The following is a 26,637-nucleotide window of genomic DNA, read 5'->3' as shown; positions in this document are numbered from 1 at the left end:
GCTGGGAAAGGGAGTGGATGGGCTGCAGGGCAGGGAGGGCCAGTGTAATGACCAACTGCCTTCTCAGCAAGGTGTGCACATGGAGGGAACTCTGCCGTGATTGGTCCGTCGTAACCAAGGTGACCACAGAATGTGTTCTGGTTGGCTGGGGCCAACTAGGAGCCAGGCCTTCAGTTGAGAAGCAGCTGTGGCAGGCGGTGGAGCTTTGGCTGTGCTCTCTTCTTGCAGTGGCTGTGGTTCTCAGCAGTTGCTAATCGGCATACCTTTTAGCTGAGTGAGACTGTGGCTGTCCTCACAGACTGGTCACCTCAGTGGACAAGGCAGCAGCTGACAGCTGTGTGGGGGTGCGGGGGGGAGGGGGGAAGCAGGGGCGTGGTTTGCCATTTGGGGGTAAGAGGGTGGGTTGGGGGGACTGTTAAGCGAAGGCAGTACCAGCAGCTAGGAGTAGAGGTTCCTCATGGGGAACAAACTCACCTGCCGCTGCCTGAAGCCCAACGCCAGCCCCAAAGTGGGCCGGAACTTTGAGTGGGTGAATCCACACCCTGAGTCTTATGTCTGTGAGGTGACTCAAGCTGGCCAGACATATAAGAACCCGGATTTTGTGTTCTGCAAATGCCACCCTGTGGTGCACCTCAGTGACCTGCAAATTCCCACAGGTAAGAAGGTGGCAGGTGTTCACTGCTGTCCGTTACCCCGCTGGCCTCTGCTGACCGCAGGATCCTCTAGATGAGCACCACCTCAGACTCCTTCCTGCCTTCTTTCTGGCATCCCGAGCCTTCATTTCCCCTGTCATGTCTGGCCGGTTTCTCTCCCTGTTTACTACCCAGATGTCCAGTTCCTCCTCCTATCCCCAGCTCAGCCGGAGACACTCCAGTTGTCCCTTCCTGTTCATGGTTCTGTTTAACATCTCCTGGGGCTCCAGGAAGAATTTGGGGTATATGTTCTCCTTTTTCTCAGTGAAAACTTTAACATCCCGACTGCAGTTTCCATCCCATCTCCCTATCCTTATCCAGCACTGTGGTACTTAGTGTAGGAATCAGGTAGGGCCCAGTGATAACCCTTGCTCCCTCCTGTTAAGATAGTTGATATTCTGGACAGTTCAGCTGCAAAGATTGCAGGGTTTGTTATGTAAACTCAAAATCAATAACTGACATAGAACCTATATAGTGTTCTTGCGTAGGCTGTTTTCAGTTGCCTGAATAGAAGCTGTTTACTACTTCCAACTGTAATTTGAACACAGAAGGAAATTGTGGGAGAGGGAACTCAAAATTTCTCAAATGACATGAATAGTTATTTGTTTGGTTTTTTCATTTAGGAGGATCCAGGGAGTTCTGATTACTTTACCATGTCCACGGTGACACAAATTTCCCGCAGTCTTACTTCAGGGACCTAACAGACTTCCTTGCCATATTGCTTGTTCTAAAGGAGGGGTGGGTTGTTCACAAGAGTGTTGGTCAAAAGTTTCCAGAGAGAACACGTACATGTAGACTTTAATTTGTAACATAAAGTCTTGGCAGTTAAGATGCAAAATTGTGCACAAGAATGTTTATCTTCATCGTCTCCCCTACTGCCAGTAGATTCCTGTTTAACTGTAAGAATGTTGAGGTAAAAGTGCTAAAGACCAGATGCCTGAAGAGGAGCTTGGGCAGTGGAGAAGTGGGAGGAGAGAGGAAGAAAAGAGGAGATATGCTACCTGGTTCAAAATAATTCTGGGTACCAATGTAGCTAATGAAGAGTGCTTTGTGAAGTAGAAAACATACATTTACAAAGATGGTAAAGCCTCTTTGGCCCTTTTTTTTTTCATTTAAATGTCAGAGATTATTTCATTATTTTATAGTGAAAACACATCATAGCTCTTATTCTATTTAAACTCTAGTTGAGCTTTTAATTAAAAAAAAAATAGAACATTTAAGCCTAGGGATGGTGGATATGTCTTTGTAACTGAAAACTACTCCCTGTTCAGAATATTAAAACGGTGTGAAAAAAAAGTGAATAAATTATGTGAATTAATGAATTGTGCCTTTAGACACAAAACAAGTGAGAACCTGTGGAAATTTCTGTTCACTCTGTTTGGTGCTGTAAGGTGTGCTTCTGTCTGAGTGATTTTATAAACCAGTTAGTAGATGAGTTGTGTTGGATGAGAGACCAAAAAGGACCTTTATATAGTTCTTTTAAGATTTACAACTCACTCCCATGTATAGCCCATTTGGTCCTTCTAACTTCAAACAAGTCCTGTGTATATTCTCCTTCTATTGCTAATGAAAAAAACAGAGACTTAGAGATGTGAACCAACTGCTGCTAAACAGAATTGGGTGACATGTAGATGATACATGTGCCAAATTCAATTTGGTGATGCATGCAAAGCTCTTTAGAATGCAGCCTATATATTATAAACTCTCCACAAAGTGAGTCTATTTAACTTGCTCTAGTCTTGATTATTTCGATTTGAAATTATTGTTGACAACTCAGAAGCAACAATTACCACTCCATCCATGTCTAAAACAACAACAAACTGATGAACAGAATTGATCCAGAGACATAGAAATATGAAACAGCTGATGAACCTCAGAGGGAAGGCTGGAGTGGGTGGATGGGTGCATGAGTGGGAATAGATCAAGCAAAGAACTTGTGTGCATATATATGCATAACTCATGGACACAGACAGTAGGGTGGTGAAGACCTAAGGGTGGGCTAGAAGGTGACAATTGTGGAAAATAGGGGACATCTGTAATACTTTGAACAATAAAGATTGAAAAAAAAATCACTTTGATGAAAGTATAAAAAGTCACTGTCATGAAAGGTTCCCTGTAGATTAAAACATTGATACTATTCTTTTAAATGTGCCACTATGAATAGCCCCAAGTAAGCCAGAGCTAACTAAATAAGTTCATTTTGTGAATAGAGTTAGAATTAGACTTATGGTAAAGAACATTTGCCAAATACAGCTCATGTGATTTGGGCATATTTGATTTATTAGCAGGTATTTGACAATAATTGGCCACAGTTTAACTTGTTTCTTCACACTGTTTCTGAAATGTGCTAATATTAGCATGAAAGAGAGTGACTGTTTCTAATTGATAAGTACATAATTCATAGATTATTTAGGTCCAAGTTAAAAAAAAAAAAAGTCTAAGACATAGCCTGGTTTTATTGCACATGTATAGCAAAATTCTGCAATTTTGAATTTTCCCAGTAGAGTTTTTATATTGTTACCTTTACTAAAATTAAAATTGGCTTATTATCATTACTTAAAATCTTCTCAATAGTAAGTGATACAATATAAGTTTTATATTGTTCCTTTACTAAAATTAAAATTGGCTTATTACCATTTCTTAAAAATTCTTCTCAATAGTAAGTGATACAAATTGATGTATAGCTATTTTTTTAATTATGAATTTTCCTACTCAACAAAATTGTATGTCTTTTTCTGGGCTTCAGGTTTAATCCCTTCTGTCCATCCAAGAGCTGGCACAATTTTCCTCAAGAAAAGTCAAATGATCGGTAAGTCAAGATAGGATTTAGGTCACAGATTTTTGTTTGAACAAATAAAAAACATTTCATTTGTTTATATATGAGGGTTGAATGTGTGATCTTACATAGTGCTCAAGCAAATGCTATCTCACATTAGAATTTGAAGCTATTCAAACTCTCTCACTCTAGGTAATGCTGCCCCAGAGTACGTCAGAGGAACAGAGCACTATAGGGTTCCCCAGAAGCTAAGCAGGAGCATGTGCAACTATGTCAATTTCCTTTTTCCTGTTTGATTTAGGATAAGAACCCAGAACTGGAGGATTTTAATGCTTTTGCTTGCCTGCTTATCTCCTTAACGTTATGTTCAATTGAGTTTACTTGCTTTAAAGGGCACACGGATCAAGTCTTTCAGTTGATTGTGACAGCAAAAGTACAGGCAGGGAAGGGTCCATTTTATTTGCATCCATGCAGCTCAATAAAAAGTGGGGGTTTTAACATGTATTTTCATGGCATGTGTGTATGACTGTCTGGAGCTGATCATTTCGGGTAGGATTACTGAATTTCTCAGTTTCTTCCAGAGCCATGGGCTGCTCACCTGTAAAGAGAGGGTGAGAGAGTAAAGGAAATGCTATCCTGTTCCCCTCTCTGCAGTCCTGAGGAGTGTGTGCCTCCAGTTTTGTATATTAGTAATCTTTCAGGTAATTAGTAACTTATTTTTTTTTCTATGGCATTTGTATCAGTATTGATCAGTTCATTTTTTTTATTCTTAGTGGGAGGAAAGAGAAAGAACAACTATTTCTACCATGTAAGTAAATAGTTGAAAAGTTATGTAAGAAGTTAGTAATTTGAATTAAAAATTGTCTGCCATACTTGTTAAAAATCTATTATAAACCCAGTATCATTAGCATGAATTTTTGTGCACATGGGGAGGGGCCCTCAGCCCAGCCTTGGGCCCTCTCGCAGTCCAAGAGCCCTTGAGGGATGTCCGACTGCTGGCTTAGGCCCACTTCCATGGAGTAGGTCTAATACGGCAGTCAGATATCCTTAGCGCTGCTGTGGAGGTGGGAGAGGCTCCCGCCACTGCTGTTGCATTCAACAGCCATGAGCCCGGCTTCTGGCTGAGCAGTGCTTCCCCTGAGGGAGTGCACTGACCACCAAGGGGAAGCTCCTGTGTTGGGCACCTTCCCCCTGGTGGTCAGTGTGTGTCTGGTCATCCCACCATCAGGCTGAAAACAGTGCTCTGACATCCCCCGAGGGGTCCCCAAGGGGGCTCAGGTCAGGCCAAGGGACCCCACCGATGCATGATCAGGGTCGGGGAGAGACATGGGAGATTGAGCAGCTGGGGAAGGACTGCGGGAAGGCTCCAGGATGTGTCTGGCCCATCTAACTCAGTCCTGATCAGCTAAACCCCAGCAGCAAGTTAACCTACCATTCGGAGCATCTGCCCCCCGGTGGTGGTGCACATCATAGAGACTGGTCGACCAGTCAACTGTCTGCCCCTGGCAGTCAGTGCATGTGATAGTGAGCAGTTGAACAGACTTAGCATACCATTAGCATAATATATTTTGATAGGTTGAACAGTCAGTTGAACGACCAGAGACACTTAGCATATTGGGCTTTTATTATATAGGATTGAAAGCACAAGGTGTGAGCAGAATTTTTACTGACAGGACTGCACTGCAAGAATTTGGGGGCTGAATTCTGAGCCTGCCTTGGACTCTGTAAAACAAACTGGCTTTCTTATTCCTATTCCAGTCACTCTCCTTAGACACCAAAGTTGTGCTTCCTGTGTTTTGTTCTCTTTTTTTATGCCTTCAATTCTAGGGACGTATTTCTGAAAGGAAGGGGAAAGGAAATGGAATTGTGGTCATTTCAGAAATCTCCAACATAGAACTTATATTTAAAATGTAAATCAAAGTTTAAAGCTTTAATTCAATAAAATTAATAATATTAATTCAGAGAATATTGTGATTATATCTGTAGATAGCATACTGCACTTTTCTACTAAAACCTTGGTTAAGAGTTCTTTTTTTTTTTTTTTAATTGATTTTTTACAAAGAGGAAGGGAGATAGTTAGAGAGCTAGAAACATCTATGAGAGAGTAACATCGACCAGCCCGCCAGTGGGGGATGTGCAAGCAACCAAGGTACATGCCCTTGACCAGAATCCAGCGCAGGACCCTTCAGTCCGCAGACCGACGCTCTACCACTGAGCCAAACTGGCTTTGGCACCTTGGTTAAGAGTTTTATTCAAACAATGCATTTCATCAGATTGTCCCATTTCTGAGCCACATAGGAATTATGTATTTTTGTCTGCCAAAATTTCTAAAACATATAAGGATTAGAAATTTTAAGTGATTTAAAGTCATTATTAATTATTAATATCCAAGACTTGTGATAAAGTAGAGAGAAAACAGTATACTTCCATTTTATTTTTTAACTACAGGCCCAGTGCATGAAATTCGTGTTTGGGGATGGGGGTATCCCTCAGCCCGGCCTGAAACCTCTCCAAGTGGGACTCCTAGGGGATGTCTTACTGCTGGTTTAGGCTCTCACAATCCAGGACAGCTTGCTCCTAACCACTCGCCTTCCTGCTGCCCGCCTAATCACTTCTGGCTGCCAGCCTGATTCCTGCCTAACTGTTGCCCTGCCAGCCCAATCACCCCCACTGCCCTCCCCTGCTAGCCCGGTCACCCCCAATTTCCCTCCCCTGCTGGCCATCTTGTGGCAACCATCTTGTGATGGCCATTTTGTGGAGGCCATCTTGTGACTATCATGGAAGCTATCTTGTGGTGGCCATCCTGTGATGTTGTGGCAGCCATCTTGAAACATCATTGCTTAAACCACCTAGGCTTTTATTTTATAGGATAGGTTAAGATGAGGCAATACGCAGGATTTCAACAGGTACTTGATAGTAAGGTTTGAGTTGCAACTTAGACTCCTAGGCATGATAATTTTTCTAGTCTTTGCTATTGAACTTTAAATCTAAGGAAACCTGGGTTCTCTGTTCTGTTCCATTGGTCTATATGTCTGTTCTTGTGCCAGTACCAGGCAGTTTTGAGAACCATGGCTTGCTATCATAGAGCTTGATATCTGGTATTGGGATCCCTCCAATTTGGTTCTTCTTTATCACAATTGCTCTGGTTATTTGGGGTCCTTTTTTATTTCAGATGAATTTTTGGAAAGTTAGTCATAGATTTTTGACATGTGCCATTGGTGTTTTAATGGGGATTGCATTGAATCTGTAGATTGCATTGGGTAGTATGGACATTTTAATGATGTTGATTTTACCAATCCATGAACATAGTATGTTCTTCCATTTGTTTATGTCTTTGTCTATCTCCTTTTTCAATGTCCTGTAGTTTTCTGAGTACAGGTCTTTTACCTCCTTAGTTTAATTTATTCCTAGGTACCTTAATTTTTTTTTTTTTATTTATTGGTGTAATGGTAAATGGGATTTCTTTTTAAATTTATATATATATATATATATATATATATATATATATATATATATATATATATATATATATAAAGAGCCAGGGTCTGTAATGTCCAAAACAACCGAAGGGACAACCGAATACCAGGCTGAGTGCAGAGCAGGCTCGGGTGGGCAGGGACTGGCAAACGGGCTGAACTTCTCACCTCTCAAAGAGAGAGAGAGAGAGAGATGGGGCTGATCAACAGCTGCAGCACCTGCTGGCAAGGCCCAGAGAGAGAAGCAGGGTCTGACCCGTAGCCTCATATCAGCTGCTGATCAGCCCTTGCTTCTCTCTCTCACTCCAAGCCTCGCCTGCAGCTGCACCTCTCTCTCTCTCCCAGAGGGCAGCAGTTCATCCCACTCGCCAGCAGCCTGGGGCAACTGCTGAACAGCCCCACCTCTATGATCAGGCCTGGAGATAGGCCCAGAGACAATAGGCTGGCATAGAAACCAACCAATCAAAACCAAATCTGGGTGAACTACAAAGGCGGAACCTAAGATGGGGGCTGAGGACGGGTTTTAAGGGCAACAGCTCTTTGGTATAAGGTGCAAGAAAGTGGTTCAATTTTTTAATGTCCAGTTTGGAAGTATAGTGCATATGGCTGGTTCTCAGTCCAGATATAGGGATTATGTATTTTTGTCTGCCAACAGCATCTCCTCTTGCTGAAACCCCTCCCCCCATTTAAGCAATCCTATCCTATATAATCTGTACCAATAGAAGGGCAATAGGCTACTTAGACCGGGTCCACTGGGCATCTTCTGGATGTCTGACTTCCTTCTGAACAAAGCCACAATGGTGAGGGCTGATGCAGAGGCAGTTAGGGGCAATCAGTCCAGCAGGGGAGGGCAGTTGGGGTGAGATCAGGCTGGTAGGGAAGGGCAGTTGGGGGTGATATTAGACCTGCAGGGGAGGGCAGTTAGGGGCAATCAGGCAGCCAGAGATAGTTATGGACTATCAGGCCTGCGGGGGAGATCAGTTGGTGGTAAGATCAGGCTGGCAGGGGAGGGCAGTTAGGGGTGATCAGGCAGGCAAGCAGGCAGTGGGGTTAGGGGCAATCAGGCAGGTAGGCAGAGGCAGGTGAGCCGTTAGGAGCCAACAGTCCAAGATTGCAAGAGGGATGTCCGACTGTCCACAGGGATTGGGATGAAACCGGCAGTTGGACATCCCCCAAGGGGTCCCCAATTAAAGAGGGTGAAAGCTGGGCTGAGGGAAACTCCCCTCCCCCCATGCACACATTTTGTGCACTAGGCTACTAGTTGGTGTATAAAAAGGCCATAGAATTCTGCTATTAATTTTGTATCCTACTACATTGCTGAATTCATTTATTAGGTCTAGCAGGTTTTGATAGAGTCTTTGGGGTTTTCTATGTATAATATCATGTCATCTGTGAATAAGGACAGTTTTAGTTCTTCTTTTCCAATTTGGATGCCTTTTATTTCCTCCTCTTGTCTGATCACCATGGCTATCACTTCCACTACTATATCAAAGAGGAGTGGTGAAAGTGTCTTGTCCCCATTCTTAGGGGAAGTAGTTTAGTATTTGCCCATTGAGCACAAAGTTGGCTGTAGGTTTGTCATCTAAGGCTTTTATTATGTTTAGGTATGATCCCTTTATTCTCACTTTGCTGAGAGTTTTTATCAAGTAAGGGTGTTGGATATTGTCAAACGCTTTTTTTTTTGCATTGATTGATAGCAATTTCTTTACTGACACAGCTCCTAGGGTAATGGAGATAAGGAGAAAATAAACAAATTAGAACTACATCAAAATAAAAACATTCTGCACGATAAAATGAATCATCAAACAAAACAACAAGAAAGCCCACTGCATTGTAGAACATATTTGCCAATGATATTTCCGATAAGGGCTTAATCTCCAAAATTTACTGAGAACTCATATCACTTAACGAAAGGAAGATACACTATCTAATAAAAAAAAATGGCTAAAGGACCTAAATAGACACTTTTTGAAAGAGGATATACAGAAGGCCAAGAGACATATGGAAACATGCTCAAAGTCACTAATTTTCCAAGAGCTGCAAATCAAAATACGAGATACAATCTCATACCTATCAAAATAGTTGTCATCACTAAATCAACAAACAACAAGTGCTGGTGAGGATGCAGAGAAAAAGGAACCCTCGTGTACTGCTAGTGACAATACAGATTGGTGCAACCACCATAGAGAACAGTATGGGTTCCTCAAAAAGTTAAAAATGGGACTTTCATTTGACCCAGTAATCCCACTTCTAGGAATATATCCCAAGAATCCAGAAACACCAATCTGAAAGGATATATGCACCCCTATGTTCATAGTAGCACAATTTACAATAGCTAATATTTGGAAATAACATAAGTATCCAATAGCAGATGAGTGGATTAAAAAATGGTGGTACATCTACACAATGGAATACTGTCTATACTAATAAAAGCTAAGGTGGCCCTCCTGGCTTCTTGCCCTCACAGGATGCCCTCACATCATCACATGATGGCCACCCCCACCTTGTCACAAGATGGCTGCCCCCTTGTCATAAGATGGCTGCCCCCATGTTATCATAAGATGGCTGCCACAAGATGGCTGGCAGGGGAGGGAAGTTGGGGGCAATCAGGCTGGCATGGGAGGGCAGTTGGGGTGATCAGGCCAGAAAGGGAGGGCAGTGGAGATGATCAAGCTGCAGGAGAGGGAAGTTGGCGATTGGGCCATCAGGGGAGCAGTTAGGGGAAGATCAGGCTGGCAGGCAGAAGCAGTTTGGGGCAGTCAGATAGGTAGGCAGGCAAATGGTTAGAAGCCAACAGTCCCGGATTGTGAGAGGGATGTCTGACTACTGAATTGGGCCTAAACCAACAGTCGTACATCCTCCTAGAGGTTCCAGATTGGAGAGGGTGCATGCTGGGCTGAGGACACCCTCCACAGTGCACGGATTTCATGCACCATGCCTCCAGTGCTATTAAAAAAAAAAAAGAAGAAGAAGAAGGAACTTTTACCATTTGCAATAGCATAGATGGAACTGGAGAGCATTATGCTAAGCAAAATAAGCCAGTTAGAGAAAGATAAATATTACATGACCTCACTCATATTTGTAACATAATTTGATGAACAAGAATAGATCCAGAGACAAATGGCAGTGGGAGGGGAGCAGGGTGGGGGAAGCTACCAAAGATTGTATGCATGCATATGAGCATAACCAATGGGGCAGTCGGGGGGAAAAGGAGACATGCAGAACTTTAGACAATAAATAATAATAATAAATAAATTTAACAAACCCCTTCCCTTTTTTGAAAAGATTATAAAAGTCCATCTATTCTGCCATTTGTTCTGAATGAGTGAAGATACAGTAGGATTTTTGCCTGTGTATTCTAGTGACCTATTGAAATACCTATAAACACTACCTTGTCATTAGCATTTGGGCTCTTTGATTCTTTTTTAGTATTTGCATTTTTTATCTCTGTTTTTCTGTGTAGTTTATTGAGCTTGCAAGCCAGCACTAGTAAGGTTTTAACCATAAAGAACAATTGTTTTACATTTTCAAACAGGATGAGAGGAAAGTAATCATTTGACAGCCAGTATATGCAGGATTCGCTACCAGTTTAATTCTGCCACTATAGTGGATACTAGATATTTGGTATTGGAAAATTTGAAAAATTGGGAGTAGACTACACTGATGGGGAAGTGCTCAGTATTTCTTTGATTGTCTCTAACAGTACTATACTGTACATTGTTGCTTTACTAAATGAACTCCCATAGACCAGTGACCCCCATGTCTGATTAAAAATTTTCAATATTTTAGCATTGTTTTCAAATAGAACATAATGTACATTTATAATGGAAAAAAAATTTAAATAGACAGAAATGGGAGCAAATATCACCTAATGTTTTACCAACTAGTCTATATTTTGGTGCTTTGATTCCTATTCTTCTTACTCCCCTCTATATAGGTTTCTGGTCATTATTGACTTTATTTATAGTGTATTATATGCCACATTGCATCTATATAGTAGTAAACCTTCCATTTAGCATAAAAGTATTTGAATGAGTTTTCACTCTTTATGCTGTATTTGTCTGATGAGATCCCAAAAGTAAATTACATGTTAACTGCATGGCTTAAGAAACATATCAGAGTTTTAGCTATAGTTAAAATATTTCTAGCTTGAAGGATAATTTATTCCTCCAAATAGTGATTTTCAAATTATGCCATCTGGAGCTTCTGGTTAATGAGGAGTAAGTAGCTTTGAAGAGAAGCATCTGAAACAGGCACAATGATGTTTTATCTATAAATGTTTTACAGTCTTATAAAGGGAATTTATCATAGGTGTTTGCCAAGTTGGATTATAGGTAATATGTCAAGGGTGGCATTTTATGACCCCTTCCTCAATTCTCATAGTTGGAAGTTAGAGCATAGAATGGGTTTACCATAGAGTTGCACATGGTATTGCACTAAAGCAGTTCATAGAGTATGAGAACAATTGTAATGCCTACTTGTTTGGTTTATAGGTTTAACTTACTATGATATTTTCTTCTATTCCCCTACCTCTTCAGGTGTCTCCTGGTCACCTTAGGGAAAAGTACAGCTCATGTAATACTATGTATGTTGACTACTCGATTTCTCAGCCTGATCTGAGAATTGCTGTGCAGTGGTGAGTACAAACAGGGGACAGACCTCTTATCCGGCCCATATGTACTTTCATTTGGTTGTCCTTTTCAGTGCTCAGGTTAAAAACTGGTGTCAATTATATATTGATTTCCACTTCCATTTTAATCTTAGAGTGGAGGGAAGAAGGGAAACACACTTAACAATTTAAAAGTGCCCTCAAAGGTATTTATCTTTACTTGAGGCATTACTACTTCACAATGAAAGAAGAGGTGTGTTTTACTGAATGTTTCTGGAATAAAGTATTTCTTCATGAGATATAGGCCTAAAACTATGGTACTAACCAAGGAGATGCTCTAGGAAGAAGGGACAGCTTGTCCCCTACTGGCAGCAGAGTGTATCTGCATTTACAGTTCATTGGATTGTGTCAGATTTCCCCCATCATACTTTTTTATTCCTGCACTATTTCTATATTGAAATGCACTCTCTTCCAGGAAAAATGCATCAAACCAGTCTTAAGAAACAACTTCTCAAGTTAACTTCTTTGTGGGTTAAATTTGTTTGGCTGATGTTTTATTTTTATAGATGAATTAAATTTAGTTATATATATGGATAGATATATAAATGCATATTCAAGACCTATATTGATCCATATATAACAAAATCAAAGCAGATAATCATGAGAGAGGTGAAGTTTTGGAAACATAGTCACAGTCAGGTTTACTTTTAAGCAAACATAACAGTGTCATGATGATGAAAACTATTCATTAAATTTTGTGAGTTCATAGTCCACAATTGAAGACTTTAAACACACACACACACACACACACCCTAATATGAAACCTTCAAGCTTATTTAAGAGAAAAGAAAAATAAAACCAAACTTACATGTAGAGCTTCCTGAATCCAACTGGGGTTGTCCAAGGATCATTATCAGTATCTCCCTGGGATGTCAGGGTTGACTTTCCAGAACACAGTTTGGAAAATACTACCTGAAAATATTAAAATCCTTATTTCTAATTTTATTTTTCAGTCCTAAAACATAATTTATTTATAAACTTAATTGTTTATATTGCACCAGATTTTTTGTTAATTAAATTCTCAGTAACTTATACATTAATTAAAAACAGCCAGTTCACAATCATAATGTAAGTTTCTTCTCTCATAACAACAGTTGATATCAAATTGAGTTTCAGCAAAAATTAAACCGATCTCTTTCTAAAGTCCTGAGTTTTGACACCTATCTCACAATCTCTGAGTCTTTTTTTTTTTTAACAAATCTTTATTGTTCATATTATTACAAATGTTCCTCATTTTTCCCCCATCAATTGCTCCCCTCCACCAGGTCCCCATCCCACTCTCTTCCCTTTCCCCATCCTCCATTGTTCTCATCCATAGGTGCGCAGTTTATGTTCAGTCTCTTCCCTCACCCCCCACACCCCTTTTCCCTGAGAATCATCAGTCCACTCCCCTTCCTTACCCCTGATTCTATTATATTCACCAGTTAATATTTTTCATCATGTTTTTTACTTCCCTTGGGTTTTAGATTCATTTGTTGATAGTTACATATTTGTTGTTCGTAATTTTTATCTTTATTTTCTTCCTCTTCCTAAAAAACCCCTTTCAGCAATTCATATAATTCTGGTTTGGTGGTAATGAACTCCTTTAGCTTTTTTTTTTATTTGTGAAGCTCTTTATCTGGCCTTCAATTATGAGTGATAGCTTTCCTGGGTAGAGTGATCTTGGTTGTAGGTTCTTGCTTTATATTTTAGTTGTATTTTTTGAAATTGTTGTGTGAGGCAGCAGTTAGGCATTTACCTATGCAGCCATCTTGGTTTCTCTCTCTCTCTGAGTCTTTTTCTTCAGACTGACCACTAAATCTGGGAGTAAAAAACCAGTCTACTCTAGCTGTGTGCCATAGCTTCTTTTGAGTTAGATGATTCCAATGTTACAGTATATCATTCAAGAGTCGTTTTGAATATATGTTGTTTTCCTCCAAAATTATCTGATTTTTGGAAGTACTGTACGTTTTCATTTGCTCTTATCCAGTTTTGAAAATGACCATTCAGTACATTTACTATTGTTAAAATAAAGGTTTAGTGAGAATTTTAATAGAGCTCATTGGCTTTTAGGAATGGTTTTGAAAAAATGTTCATTGTGAAGTAGTAGTGCATTATTCCCAATGGGATGGGTGAGCCTTATTATAATCACTTACACAACTTTTATTTAAATGTGTCTCTAAACACATGAATTTCCTTTCTCCTTCCCCAACACACAGTCTCACTCTCACAAGCCTTCTGATAAACTGAGGAAGGATGGAAGGCATCTTTATATAGAGAAAAGCATCTGGGATGATTTTGATTTTAATCCTAATTTATGTGTTCTCAAACTTTGCTGCACTTTGCCATCACCTGAGAAGCTTTCAGATCAATCCCAGATCATACCCAATGCCAGATGAATCAGATCAACTCACAGTGATAGAATGCAGTTTGTAAAACCCCTCTCATGATCCCAATGCCCAGCTAAGCTTGGGAACCACATTGCCTGGTTAGAGGGTAGGAGAAGAACTGGTTCTCACTCTTGGTGGGACCTTGAGGAAGTCAGTTTTAAGCCTTGATTACCTTCTCTGTAAAATGGATTGTTGAATTAAATATCATCCATCACAAGTTCATTGGTTTCTTTCAGCTTATATGTTTCAAATTCTATGATTTTAAAATTATTTTTAAGATGAAACTGTGTAAAGCACTATTTTAGTGCCCATCTTTGTTGCTAATAATGCTACAGTCCTTTTTACAACTGCTGATATTCTAAAACCTAGTTACAAAATTCAGATTTGCTTTTTCTCAATTATTTGGAGCTTCATTTTTGACATTTGGGCAAAGAGAAAAAGCATATAACAATCTACAGCACCCCTTTGTTCATGTTACACAGCATCTGGGAATAACATAGGGATATTGTAACTTACACAGTATCTGAGCACTTACATCTGCTCATTAAAATTGTATTTAAACTAATTTGGAAATAAATATCTTTAATACTACACTGTGTATAATTTTACTCCATTGTATTCTTATATTTGCCATTAAATTTTCTTAACAATTATTTAAAAGTGACCTTAAATGATTCTGTTTGGTATAGAGCATTTTATTTAACTTTAGGGGAATGAAGGATAATAGGTGGGCAGGTGGAAAAACTACTATATGGCTTAAATTTAAGCATTTGTATAAGTAGATCTAACTTGTACAGGATGAAAGATTATATGAGTAGAAAGGCAAATGATAGGGCAAGAGTGTAATAACTTATATGCTATAATAATCACCCAAAACATGTCTTCTAACAACATATTCCTTAGCATTTTGGTTTTCCTCCTTTTACTAACTGACAAAGAACTACAACAAGTCAAAAAGTGCTTAGGAGATACTGTTTTGAATGAGATCTCATGGCTACTGGGCAGATGGGATGGTCTTCCCCCACCACAATCCTTTTAAAACATGTCTTCAGACCGGACATAAAGTCAATTGTTAACCTTTTCTTTTCTCTACAGCCTGGCACTAGCAATATATTACAACATAAAAAACAGGTGAGTTTTAAAACCAGTCCTGTTATTCTAGCTAATAAAATTCAAAGATATAACGTTATTCTTAGGTTTTAACTATAGATATTATTGGAGTAAGCTATAGTGCTTTTATTACATTGTTGAAGCAAACTTTTTTTTTTTTGTCTTAGGACTCCTAATGCTTAAGTTATTGAAGATCCCAAAGATTGGTTGATATGGGGCTATGTTGCTATTTACTGGATTATAAATTAAAATTGAGAATTTAAAAATAAGTCCCTTGTATGTTAAAACATAGTTTCTATAGCAATGTTGAAATTTTGAGCAGGATACTTCTTTGTTGTGCGGGATTGCCTTGTGCATTACAGGATGTTTAGCAACATCCCTGGCCTCTCCTCACTAGATACCAGTAGCATCCTCTTCCCAGGCCCCATTGTGACAACAAAACATGTCTACCATGGCTGAATGTTTCCTGGGGGACAGAAACACCCCTGATGAGGAGCTATAGCATTAACATAATTCTTTATAAAGGAGAATCACTTTCCACAACAAATAGGCCAAGTAGAAATTGTCACTTATTTACATTTTGCAAATCTCTTTATGTCTGGTTCAACAGAAGATAGCTGATTCTCATGTACACCCTGTATTCAATCCTTTTGCTTACCTCTATGTCATCTCAATAATTTGTTTTGAATAAACAATATGAAGACCCAGCCTCATGTATCTTTATGGCTAGAAAAGTTTGTATTCTTAAAGCCTTCAGATAATTTTGGATATTCTTTCATACTGTACCAGAAGTCCACAGAAGCTGTCTTCTTAAAATAGTTACAATGGCTTCAAATCCTATCCTTGAACTTGTACTAAGGTCTCTGTTAAATTAGTACCCATGCATACATCTTCTGTGCTAAATGAATCTTCTACATAGTATTTTCATAATCACATTATACATTGGTAATTTGGAGAGTATCAGTTCACATTTCTTTATACAGTATCAAAACTCACTTTTGTTAGTTAGTATCACATAACCCATCTTCCCAGAAAAACCTTTAGGTATTGAAAAGCTGTTAGGTCACAAAAAGGGTACAAGTTTTCTCCAATCTTGATTTTTAGCTTGATAACTGGAACTGTGCAATTGGCAAGAAATGTGTGTTATTTTCCTAGAAGTGATGGGCTCACTTTCAGTCTTGAGAGAATGACAGTTGTAGTATCAAATAAAAATATTATTCTCTGAAAACAGTAAGGCTTTCAGCTCACAACTAATTCCAAGTGCTTTTCCTTAACACAAGCACATTTCAGTATGTAGGAGTGCTTAATGTGTACTTCTCCTTATTCTAAAGTATAAAAAGAAGATTCAACTTTTAATAACATTATTCATTGTCACTGCTTTATCAAAATTGTGCTTAAATAAAGCAGATTTCTTGTCAACAAGTGGCAGTGAAGAGTAGAATGACTACAGTACAGAAGGGGATCCCTGCCTTGATTCTTGCTCAAAAACCAGTTTTATTGACTTTTGCTTTTATGTAGTCATTCATTGAAAATGTTAGCGTAAATGCAGGCAATGCCTTAATATTTCTATACAAACTGTTTTGGCCTTGTGGGTCTCCTGAAAATGGTCTAGTGCCGTGGTCGGCAAACTGCGGCTTGCGAGCCACATGCAGCTCTTTTTGGCCCCTTGAGTATGGCTCTTCCCCAAAATACCATAGTCTGGGCGAGTCTATTTTGAAGAAGTGGCATTAGAAGAAGTTTAAGTTAAGGAATTTGGCTCTCAAAAGAAATTTCAATCGGTGTACTGTTGATTTTTGGTTCTGTTGACTAATGAGTTTGCCGACCACTGGTCTAGTGGAACCAGAGAAGCCTGCAAAACACTCTTGGAGAACCACCATGTGGAAAATTAAACCTAAAAAACCAGAAGACTGGTTTCCCTCATCCAGTTGGTTGGAGCATTGTCCTGTACACCAAAAGGTGGCAGGTTTGATTCCAAGTTAGGGCAGCACATACCTAGGCTGTAGGTTCAATTCTGTAAGGCCACAGAGCGAGGTTTCCGGTTCATCCACAATTCAGCATGTACAGGAGGCAGCCAATCCTCTTTTTTCCCCTCAAATAAATAGAGTGGTCACTTTTAACATACAAAAGCAAATTTTAAACTCAGACTATTGTAAAGAATAAAGAAGAAATATAAGAATATAATATAGGAATCTAGTAAGAGAAAATAAACAAACAGGGATCTCATTTTCACATGAAGGATTGCCTTCCACTACTGCTTTATAAAATCTTCCTGTGTCTGCCAATGAGAGGTTAGAGGAGGGCAATTGATTTGGGTGACTAGCATTGCCTATTAGGGAGGGTCAATGCTTATAAAGGCAGCTCTGGCAGGTCATTATACAAAAGGTTTCACAGAATTTGATATGCTGAGTAAAAAGAGGTCAGAAAATTCCTACAGGATCTAAGAGAAGAATGTATAGAAGGACTTTCTTTGCTGAAGGTTCAGCTCCTGCCACGATTCTCTCTACTCCCAACAGATGTGTTGCTAATACAATTCCTGGATTCGTTTTTTAAATCACGTTCTTATTTTCTAGAAGTGGAAATAGATCCAAGGACATTTTTGAAGAGAGACTCCATCCTGTCACAGTAAGTGCCAGTTGTATTGAGGTTGTCTTTTTCTCTCAGATACTTGTGTTTATTCCATGCTGATTTGCTTTGAAATTAATCACTAGTAGAAAATTACTCTCGCCAGCTGGGAGTTGACCTTACCTTCCTTTAAGTTTTCTTCCCCACCCCATGTTGTATCTAATTATTTTGCAAAAGGAATCTATATATATAGAAGCATAAATGACTGTCCAACCAGTAGCTATGATGCACACTGACCATCAAGGGGCAGATGCTCAACACAGGAGCTGCCAAGCTGCTGTGAGTTGGCAGCTGTGGTTCTCAGATGATGTACCCAGAACCAGAGAGGAGGGAGCCCGATTCTTGGGTGCATAACCCAAGAACTGCCCTTTTGCAATTTGGGACCCTTTGGGGGGTGTCAGAGAGCTAGTTTCAGCCTGATGCCTGCAGATCAAACTGAGGGACCTCATCTGTGCACAAAACTGTGTACCAGGCATTTAGTTATATAAAAATCTAGAGGCCCAGTGCACAACACTCATATACTTAGGGTGAGGGCTCCCTTAGCCCAACCTGCGCCCTTTCGCAGTCCAGGAGCCCTTGAGGGATATTGGAGAGCAAGTTTTTGCCTGATCCCATAGGCCAGGCCAAGGGCCCCACCTGTGCACAAATCCGTGCCCCAGGCCTTTAGTCTATAATAATAGAAGTGTAATATGAAAATCGACCAAACAACTGAACAGCAGAGCGACCTCCCAGATGACCTTCTGAATGACCACATTATTACACACACTGGCGGCAGGCCAGCCAAGGTAGGTGCAATGCAATTGGTCAAGCCCCCCCCCCCCCCCCCCGCCATTGCCCCACGATCGCCCTGCAGATAGAGGCCCAGGCTACCCTCTGTAAGATCAATTGCCTCAAAGTGGGAGACTCATGCCACCAGCTATTGGGGCAATCCATCCAGTGGGGCGGCTCCAGAGTTGCCCCAATGAGGGAGGCCCAGACCACACTCTGCGGCGACCATTCTTTCTCAGAGCCCCAGGGAGGTGGGCAGAGGGCCTTGCCCAGTCGCCCTAAAGAGGAAGGCCCAGGCACTGTGATGGGTGTGCAAGGCCTCCCTCTGAGGAGTGATTGATCTAGGGCCCCACAAAAAAGAGAGGCCCAGCCCACTGGCTAGAGACGTGGTGGCAGGTGTACGGGGCCAGCCAGTTATTGCCCCGCAGAGGGAAATCCTAAGCCAGCCAATGATCACACCCAACACCTGTCACCCCCAGAGTGAGGTGCCCTGTGTTGGGTACTGGGGTGGCAGAGCCGCACTGATGGCAAGTAGTACAGCCAGCTGCCAGCAGCCAGGGGAAGAAAAGCCCTGATATGTCCTGATCATCAGCCAAGCCTTGGAACCCTATCCTAGGATTCCCAGATTGCAAGAGGACACAGGCTGGGCTGAGGGCCACCCACCCCTCACCCCCACCCAATGCACGAATTCGAATTTTGTGCACAGGGCTCTAGTGTTATATAAGAAACGAGAGGCCCCGGTGCACGACATTCATGTACTGGGGGTGGGGAAGCCTCTCAGCCCGGCCTGTGCCCCTTTGCAGTCGGGAGCCCTCGGGGATCTCTGACGGATGGCTTACATCCTTAGTGCTGTGGTGGAGGCAGGGGAGGCTCCTGCCACAGCTGCTAAGCTCGCCAACCCTCAGCCTGGCTTCTGGCTGAGCAGCGCCCCCCCCCCCCCCCATGGGAGCACACTGACCACCAGGGGGCAGCTCCTGTGTTGAGGCTCTGCACCTTGATTGTCAGTGCACATCATAGCAACTGGTCATTCTTCCATTCAGTTGATTTGCATATTACCCTTTTATTATATAGGATATGTCAGTAAGAACTGAGTTTCAGCTTTGTATAATTAGTGAGCTAAAGTGGGACAACATACCCAAAAAACAAAAATGTATATTTTTAAAAGAAAATTTTCAATAGCATCAAACAATATGAATATTTGTACATAAATTTAATAGATATGTCAAGATCTCTAGAAGAAAATTAAACAGCTATTTAAATATTGAATTAATTACAATGACAAAAATTTTCAAATGTCTTCAGATATGCTCTATAATAGGGGTGTCGAACTCAATCAGAGAAGGGGCCAAAATCTAAAATCCAGCCTAAATCGCGGGCCGAATGGTTTACTGAACAGTCATAAACTGACAATGTCATAAACTGACAGCGGAGTGCAGTGATGACAGCGCGGTGCGGGCCACATTGCAAGGCCTGGCGGGCTGGATTTGGCCCGCGGGCCTTGTGTTTGACACATGTGCTCTATAACAATATGAGCACTGTACACACAGCACAGCCTTAGAACCCGATGGTTACATTCTCAAAGTTGATTGCAGAGAACTATGACATGATGACCAACAAGTCTTTGAGCCTAAAAATAGTTCACATTTAGACAATGTGATTGGGGGAAGAAGGAAAGGAATATATAAATATTCTGAGGTTGTGCCTGTATCTTTAATGAGTGTCGATATTCAATCACTATTGTTTTTGAAGTTCCCATTATTTTATTTAAAAGGCTGAAATACATGTCACCCAATCAAAATTATTTTAAACAGCACATGGGCACAAGTGGAACACTGCTGTTACAAAAATACTTAATATTTTTCTTCAATGGGTACTTCCTTTCAGGAAGAAAAGGTTCCTGAAGAATGCTTTCATCATAATCCCGATCCCAACTCAATTTACAAATTTATTCGACCTTTCTTCATTGCCTATGATGTAACAGCAGGATATGCAATAACGACTTTGGTAAGATAATTCTTCTTTCAGAACTTTATTAAGGGAAACCTATCAAATACAGTAAAGTTCATATATTTGAGCTTAATAATAACTATGGTTAACAATGTCTTTGCTTTTCTCGCCACAAAATGGTTGCTATTAAAGCCAGCAGGAGGGCAAGATTTCCAATTTCTCCTTCACGACCTCAGGAGACATAGGCACACGCAGTGCACACAGGCACACTTACAAAGTGTGCTGATGGGGCAATAACAGAACCCCAGGCAGTGACAGGTTCAGTGTAGGTCTAAGCTGAGTCCCAGGCTGCATTTCCCAGGCAGTTGTAACCTGTGTCCTGATGGAGAACTAGAACCCTGAATTCGCTGTTCCTTGGATGATGGGTGTTCTGTCCTTGCTGTCCTCTTGTTCCTGCCTGTGACATTGCCAGGATTCTAGTGCCATAGGACCTGAAAGGGCTTTGCTAGTTCCCTGCTCAGCTATAGCCGTGTAAGGACCTTTGTGTCATTCATCCAGGATTCCTGTGGAGAGAATGTATCATTTGGAATGAGTGGTCCATTCTAGTGAGAAGGAATGGGGATTGTATCACTCCTGCCTCGGGCAATCCTAAAAGGGAAAGTCTCCTGCTTGGTCTGAGGGAAGAGTACTTACTTAGGTCAGCTACTTTAGAGAGGTGATCAGAAAAAGCCTCTGTAAACAGATGACATCTGAACCCTGGCCTGACTGAATTGAGAAGATGAGGAGCTCTGGTGTATGTGCAGAGGGAACAAGTGCCAGATTCTGAGACAAGAACTCATACTTGGTATTTGAGAAAGAGTGAGATATGGCCAATATGGTCAGAGTGGAATGAGGGAAAGATGTAGCACATAAGGTCCAGGAGGGCACATGCCATCTGATTGGGCCTTGAAGCTTGCAAGCAATGGAAGAAGTGACATTTTTATTTGTTTGGTGGAAACCCTTTGGCAGAGTTGAGCAGGGTGGGGAAGTGCTCTTGATTAAAAAGGCTATCCTGGCTGCTTTGGGGAGAATGACTGTAGCTGGGAGTCTGAATAGAGGCCGAGTAGTCACGGCAATAACAGTGACACGGGTGGGAAGTGGCAAATAGACTAGAAAGTGATCTAACTACCAGTGAAAGGCAGAGATAACAAGAATTGCTAACAGATTGCAGCAGGTTAACTCAATTGGATGTCTTTGGCCAAGCATTTAGGCAAATGGCAGTGCCCCACATGACATTAGGGAATGTGTGGGAAGTGGGGTGAAGAGCTCTGGTTTGTATGTGCTAATGCATTAGCAGTAGTAGTTTCAGTCAAGTGACAGTGTTAGGGGCAGACTACAGTGGGTGAAGGGGAGAGTGGGAGATGAGAAGCAGCATCAGGGCGTTCACTGTGAGCAAACAGAGAGGAAGCACCCTAAGGGTTGTGGGGGTGGGATGGGCACCATATAAAGACATTCATATTGGGGAGAGTGTCTGGGCCACAGGGAAGTGTTCAAAAGAGGTAATTGTGGGAGCTGTTCTTCAGAAGTGGAATGGGATTGATTTCATTGCTAGAAGAGTTTCAGTGAAAAGAGAAATCCCAATTACAGTGACTCAGGAAAGCAAGTGGTATAAATGAATGATTAATGGCACATACCAAGTCTACAGTAAAGATTGCAGGAAGTTGAGTGATTTCTAGTGTTGTATATGTCTCTAATTATTCCCAGAAAGTTGACAGTTGAACCTTGAAAGGAGGTTCACTCATAGGATATCTGAGAGCATTTAACTTTGGGAGATTGGTGCAAACTTTCACTAATAACACATAATGTTCAATAACTGTTTGCTTTCTAAAATATAGTTGGGTTTGAAGACCTTTAGCTAATGTGAGTTGTCTATCTGAGATTATCTGATGACCTCAGACAGTAAACATACTCTTCTTCAAAGAAGTCTTTGATTTAACAACAAATCACAGCTTGTCTCTATAATCTTTGCTTAGCTGTTACCTTCATCCAGTTCTTTGTAGAATAGACATGTAATACATGTGAAGAAATGATGAGACCTCACCAGCTACCTGGCAGGTTTAGAAGAGAACCAGGGAGACAGAGAGTGATAGCTCTGCTACCACCTGAAACCAACAGAACTGACTGGACTTCAGGTTGTGTAAGACAGAGATAGATGTATTTCACAGAATCGTGATGGAGATGTGAGGCTCAAGGGGCATAAAAGGACTACCCTTGGTGTGCATGTGTGTTTCTTACAAAGGCACTAAGTCCAAGAATACTTGACAGTTGTAGAAACATGACCCAGAAACACCTGTTTGCACTGCCTGTCCTGCTGCAGCACTCAGCAGCCACTGGGGGAGCTGTCTTTTTAAAAAAATTATTTTTAATCCTAATCAGAGGATATGTTTTCCATTGATTTTCAGAGAAAGTAGAAAAGAGAGGGGAGGAGAGGAGAAATGAGAGAGAGAAAGAGAGGGAGGGAGGGAGGGAGGGATAGAGGGAGTTAGGAAGGAGGTGGAGAGAGAGAGAGAGAGAGAGAGAGAGAGAGAGAGAGAGAGAGAGAGAGAGAGAGAATATGAGAATGAATCATCAGTATAAGAGAGAGACATCTATTGATTGCCTCCCGCATTAGTCCTGACTGGGGCCAAGAGTTGAACCAGAGACTCTTTGGTAAGCACACAGGAAATTCACCTGGGAAAGTAGGCAATAATAGTGTGTGGTTTGCAACTGTTTCTTGGCCTCTGGCTTTGGCTGGCCAAGCAGTCTCTCTAGAACCTAAGAATAAAAGGCATGTCAAAACTGATGAAATCTGTCATTACTGAAAGTTATTAACACAGCACTTAAACTGAACTAGAATCAAAGACCAGTGTTCTACTTTGCAGATTTACATAGAACGACTTCTAATTTATGCTGAAATTGATTTGTGTCCATCTAACTGGAAACGCATTGTTTTGGAAGCGATTATTCAGGCCTACAAGTATCTGCACGATGTGGCTGTATGGAATTGTCACTTCTCCTCATTGATAAGGGGCACTACAATCAAGGACTTGTGAGTTTGCAAGGTTTTGATGAAGTTTCTAACCATTTTCGAATACCTTATTTGCCCCCATAAAAATTACCAAATAAATATTTTGAAAGGTTACATTGTACAGAGGACTGAACTAGGCATAAAATTACATTCATTTTCTATCCATATTTGCTATACCATTTTATACTCCTCCTCATTAATTAGTATGCCTTCATGTGTTATTATTATAATAATCTGTGTGATAATTTAGTAGCAAACTTTGTAGAAGCTCACATTCCAAAACAACAGTAATGTAAATACCTTCATGGCTTCCTTGACACTGTCTACCAGTTTAGGTCTTTTATTTCCCCCTTTTAAAAATTTCATTTATTTTCAGTAAGACTTTACATTCAATATCTATATATAAAAGCCTAAGTGACTGGCTGACCAGCCAGTAGTTATGATATGCACTGACCACCAGGGGGCAGATGCTTAATGCAGGAGCAAAAACCATAGGCATGGAAACATGGAACAGACTGATGAATCTCAGAAAGAATAGGGTAGAGGAAAGGGTGGGAAGAGATTAATCAAAGATCTTATATGCATACTAGAGGCCCAGTGCACAGATTCATGCACTGGTGGGGTCCGTTGGCCTGGCCCGCGGTGATTGGGCCAAAACTGGCTCTCTGGCATCCCCCAAGGGGTCCCAGATTGCGAAGAACACAAATCTGTCCACTGGGCCTATAGTTCTTTTATATTAGTCTCGGGTGTACAGCATAATGGTTAAAAAAAAAACATGTGCTTTGCAAAGTGTTTTCCACAATATTTTTAGTACTGACCTGATACCATGCATAGTAATTGCAGTATTATTGACTCTCTTTCCTATGGCATAATTTATATCCCCATAACTGCATTGTAATTGACAATCTGTACTTCTCAATTTCTTCACCTTCTTCACCCAGCCCCCCAAACCTCTTCTCCTCTGACAACCTTCAAAATGTTCCCTTTATCTATGAGTCTGCTTCTGTTTTGCTTGTTCATTTATATTGCTTTTTAGTGAAATCATATGTTATTTGTATTTCTCTGACTGACTTACTTCACTAACATAATGCCCTCTAGGTCCATCTGTTCTCTTCCAAATGGCAGGATTTCATTCTTTTTTATGGATGAGTAATGATATCCACTGCTTTTTAATCCACTCATCAGTTAATGGACACTTGAGTTGTTTCTATAGCTTGAGGATTGTAAATAATACTGCAGTGAACATAAGGTGCATATATTCTTTCAAATTAGTATCTTGGTTTTCTTTAGATATATATTCAGGGTAGAATCACTGAGTCATAAGGCAGTTCCACTTTTAATTTTTTAGGAACTTCCATACTATTTCCCACAGTGTCTGCACCAGTATAATTGCCACCAAAAGTGCACGAGGGTTCCCCTTTCTCCACATCCTTATCAACGCTTGCTATTTGTTAATTTATTGATGCTAACCATTCGGACAGGTGTGAGTATATCTCATTGTGGTTTTAATTTGCATCTCAGTGATGATCAGTGATGGTAAGCATCTTTTCATGTATATAAGCCAGCTGTATGCTCTCTTTGGAGAGTGTCTGTTCAGGTCTTCTGTCCATTTTTTAATTAGTTTGTTTGTATTTTTGGTGTTGGGCTGTGTATATTTTTATAAGATGTTGAGTTATATATTTTTAATAAATTTTAAATATTAAATTCCTTATTAAATATATCATTGTCAAATACATTTTCCCATCAGTGGGTTGTCTTTTTATTTTGTTGATGTTTTCTTTTGCTATACTAAAACTATTAGCTTTATGTAGTCCCATTTCTTTATTTTTTCTTTTATTTCGCTTGCACAGGGTAATCTATCAGCAAAACACTAAAAAAAATATTCCAGATTTCAGTGCCTATGTTTTCTTCTAGGAATTTTATGGTTTTGACTCTTACATTTAAGTTGATAATTCATTTTGAGTCTATTCTTGTATGTGATGTAAGAAGTGGTCTAGCTTCATATTTTGAATATATCTGTCCAATTTACCCAACAATATTTATTTAATAGATTGTCTTTATACTGCTAAATGAAGTCTCCTCTTTTGTCAAATAGTAATTAACCATATAGGTGTGGGGTTATTTCTGGGCTTTCTATTTTGTTCCATTGATCTATGTTTGTTTTTATGCTAGTAGCATGCTGTTTTGATTATTATAGCCTTGTAATAGAGTTTGATAGCAGTTTGAAAACTGTTTTGTTTTTCTCTCAACTGCTATGACTATTCAGGGTCTTTGTGGGTCTATATAGAACTTTGGATTATTTGTTCTGCTTCTGTAAAAGATGGCATTGGCATCTTGATAGGAAATTTGGTTGAAATAGATTCTTTGAGGTAGAATAGACATTTTAAAGGAGTTAATGCTTCATGACCAAGAGCATTGTACATGCTTCCATTTATTTGTCTCTTCCTCAATTTCTTTTTTGGTGTCTGATAATTTTCCAAGAGTTTTCCCCTCAGAGATAATAGTGGTGGCTCTGAATGGATCCATTTGTTGCTGTGGTGATGTGCCCAATTCTTTTGTTGGCGCATCTCTACTTTACTAATCCCCTTTCTGTTATCAGCCAGGTGAAAATGTCTGCAAGTTCTCCAGGGCTAAGAAATAGCATGCATCATTCCTTCCATCTGAACACTAGAGTGGGGCCCTGTGAGTGAGCAAAAAGAATCAACCTATAGCTACACTAATGGGGCTCTGATGACTGAGCCCCTACCCAGCAGCTGTTGTGCACAAGAGACATAACCTCCTTCCCCTTGTCCCAAACTCAAAGTCCTGGGATGCAAAGGGGACCACAAATTGTTGACTCTTATTTCCTGTCTGAACATTAGTGTATTAGCCCTGCTGGGTAGCCTTTATTTATTTCAAAACTAAACTCAGAGCCAACCTAGTAGCTTAGAATGACAATTTTGAAGAGAACCAAGTTGACTAAAATTGTCCTGTGGTGGTTTTGTGTTTTCCTTTTCCCCCAGAAATGAATTGGAAAGGCAATACCTATGTCTACTGCGATTTCGTCTTTATGTTTCTGCCAGTGTCTATGCCCAATACTATTTTGACCTTCGGTCTTTAGCAAGTAACCATGGACTGCCTGTTGTACCTGATCCTCTTCAAAAAGAAAGAGCACTGAAGTAG

At 40.4% G+C, this 26,637-nt stretch overlaps 1 protein-coding gene across 1 annotated transcript; it reads left to right on the top strand.

Moving 5' to 3' along the window:
• Positions 1 to 457: 457 nt before the first annotated feature.
• LOC311612452 (cyclin-Y-like protein 1) lies at positions 458 to 26,637 on the top strand (the record flags this gene model as incomplete). The annotated part of the gene is made up of 9 exons (XM_084865408.1): positions 458 to 656; positions 3,439 to 3,501; positions 4,242 to 4,276; positions 11,483 to 11,580; positions 15,078 to 15,113; positions 17,663 to 17,714; positions 20,367 to 20,486; positions 23,330 to 23,496; positions 26,478 to 26,637. 9 exons carry the CDS (start codon positions 458 to 460, stop codon positions 26,635 to 26,637), a joined length of 930 nt encoding a protein of 309 aa, XP_084721534.1.

This window comes from Pipistrellus hanaki (assembly GCF_964339955.1).
Source record: "Pipistrellus hanaki genome assembly, chromosome: 1".
Taxonomy (NCBI): Eukaryota; Metazoa; Chordata; class Mammalia; order Chiroptera; family Vespertilionidae; genus Pipistrellus; species Pipistrellus hanaki.
Note: the sequence above shows the minus strand (reverse complement) of the source record. Positions and strands in the feature narration are given on the sequence as shown.